Source organism: Xenopus tropicalis, chromosome 10, assembly GCF_000004195.4.
Source record: "Xenopus tropicalis strain Nigerian chromosome 10, UCB_Xtro_10.0, whole genome shotgun sequence".
NCBI lineage: Eukaryota > Metazoa > Chordata > Amphibia > Anura > Pipidae > Xenopus > Xenopus tropicalis.
Window position 1 is genome coordinate 44,693,878 of NC_030686.2, and position 888 is coordinate 44,694,765.

The 888-nt window shown below is 48.5% G+C and overlaps 1 protein-coding gene across 3 annotated transcripts in view; it reads right to left on the reverse strand.

Moving 5' to 3' along the window:
- Positions 1-888, reverse strand: part of recql5 (RecQ helicase-like 5) — a 34,764-nt gene that overhangs the window by 33,774 nt on the left and 102 nt on the right. For 2 of the 3 annotated variants that reach the window (XM_031893996.1, XM_031893995.1), the window contains exon 1: positions 765-833. The exons of the other annotated variant lie outside the window; for it this stretch is intronic. In XM_031893996.1, coding sequence (XP_031749856.1) covers positions 765-798 — 34 coding nt within the window. In that variant the 5' untranslated portion in view covers positions 799-833. Of the gene's footprint in view, positions 1-764; positions 834-888 lie in introns of those variants that run through there. 3 annotated transcript variants of the gene reach the window in all.

Consider the following 888-nt stretch of genomic DNA (forward strand, 5'->3'; position numbering starts at 1 on the left):
GTAAGGGGGGTTTTAGTAAGGGGGGGTTTTAGTAAGGGGGGGTTTTAGTAAGGGGGGTTTTAGTAAGGGGGGTTTTAGTAAGGGGGGTTTTAGTAAGGGGGGTTTTAGTAAGGGGGGTTTTAGTAAGGGGGTTTTAGTAAGGGGGGGTTTTAGGTAAGGGGGGTTTTAGTAAGGGGGGTTTTAGTAAGGGGGGTTTTAGTAAGGGGGGTTTTAGTAAGGGGGGTTTTAGTAAGGGGGTTTTAGTAAGGGGGGGTTTTAGTAAGGGGGGTTTTAGTAAGGGGGGTTTTAGTAAGGGGGGTTTTAGTAAGGGGGGTTTTAGTAAGGGGGGTTTTAGTAAGGGGGGTTTTAGTAAGGGGGGGTTTAGTAAGGGGGGGTTTAGTAAGGGGGGGTTTAGTAAGGGGGGGTTTAGTAAGGGGGTTAGTAGGGGGGTTTAGTAAGGGGGGGTTTAGTAAGGGGGGGTTTAGTAAGGGGGGTTTAGTAAGGGGGGGTTTAGCTGCAGTATTTACAAATTCAGGGCTAATATTTGTTTTGCACAAGAGAGAAGCTCTGTTGCCCGAAGTATAGAAGGCTGGGTGATAGAATTTGAAATACAGCATGTAATTGTCCAGCTTTAGTATCTGAAGTATTTTTGAGTCAGAGGTGTCTTGCTACCCACAATGCCCTTTCCCATGATCCTGTGCAATGTTGTAGTTTTACTTTTCCATTGAACCCCATACACCTAAGAACCCCCTGGGCAGATGTATAGGTTCCTAGCACCCACATACCCAGCAATGCCCCGTCCTGCTGCCCCCTGAGCATGGGAGGGGATAACCTGTTACACCATTCAGCCCCCCACACACCGCCCAAACGCCCCCCGCAACCTGCCCACAAGTAAATAAGCCTCCTTAC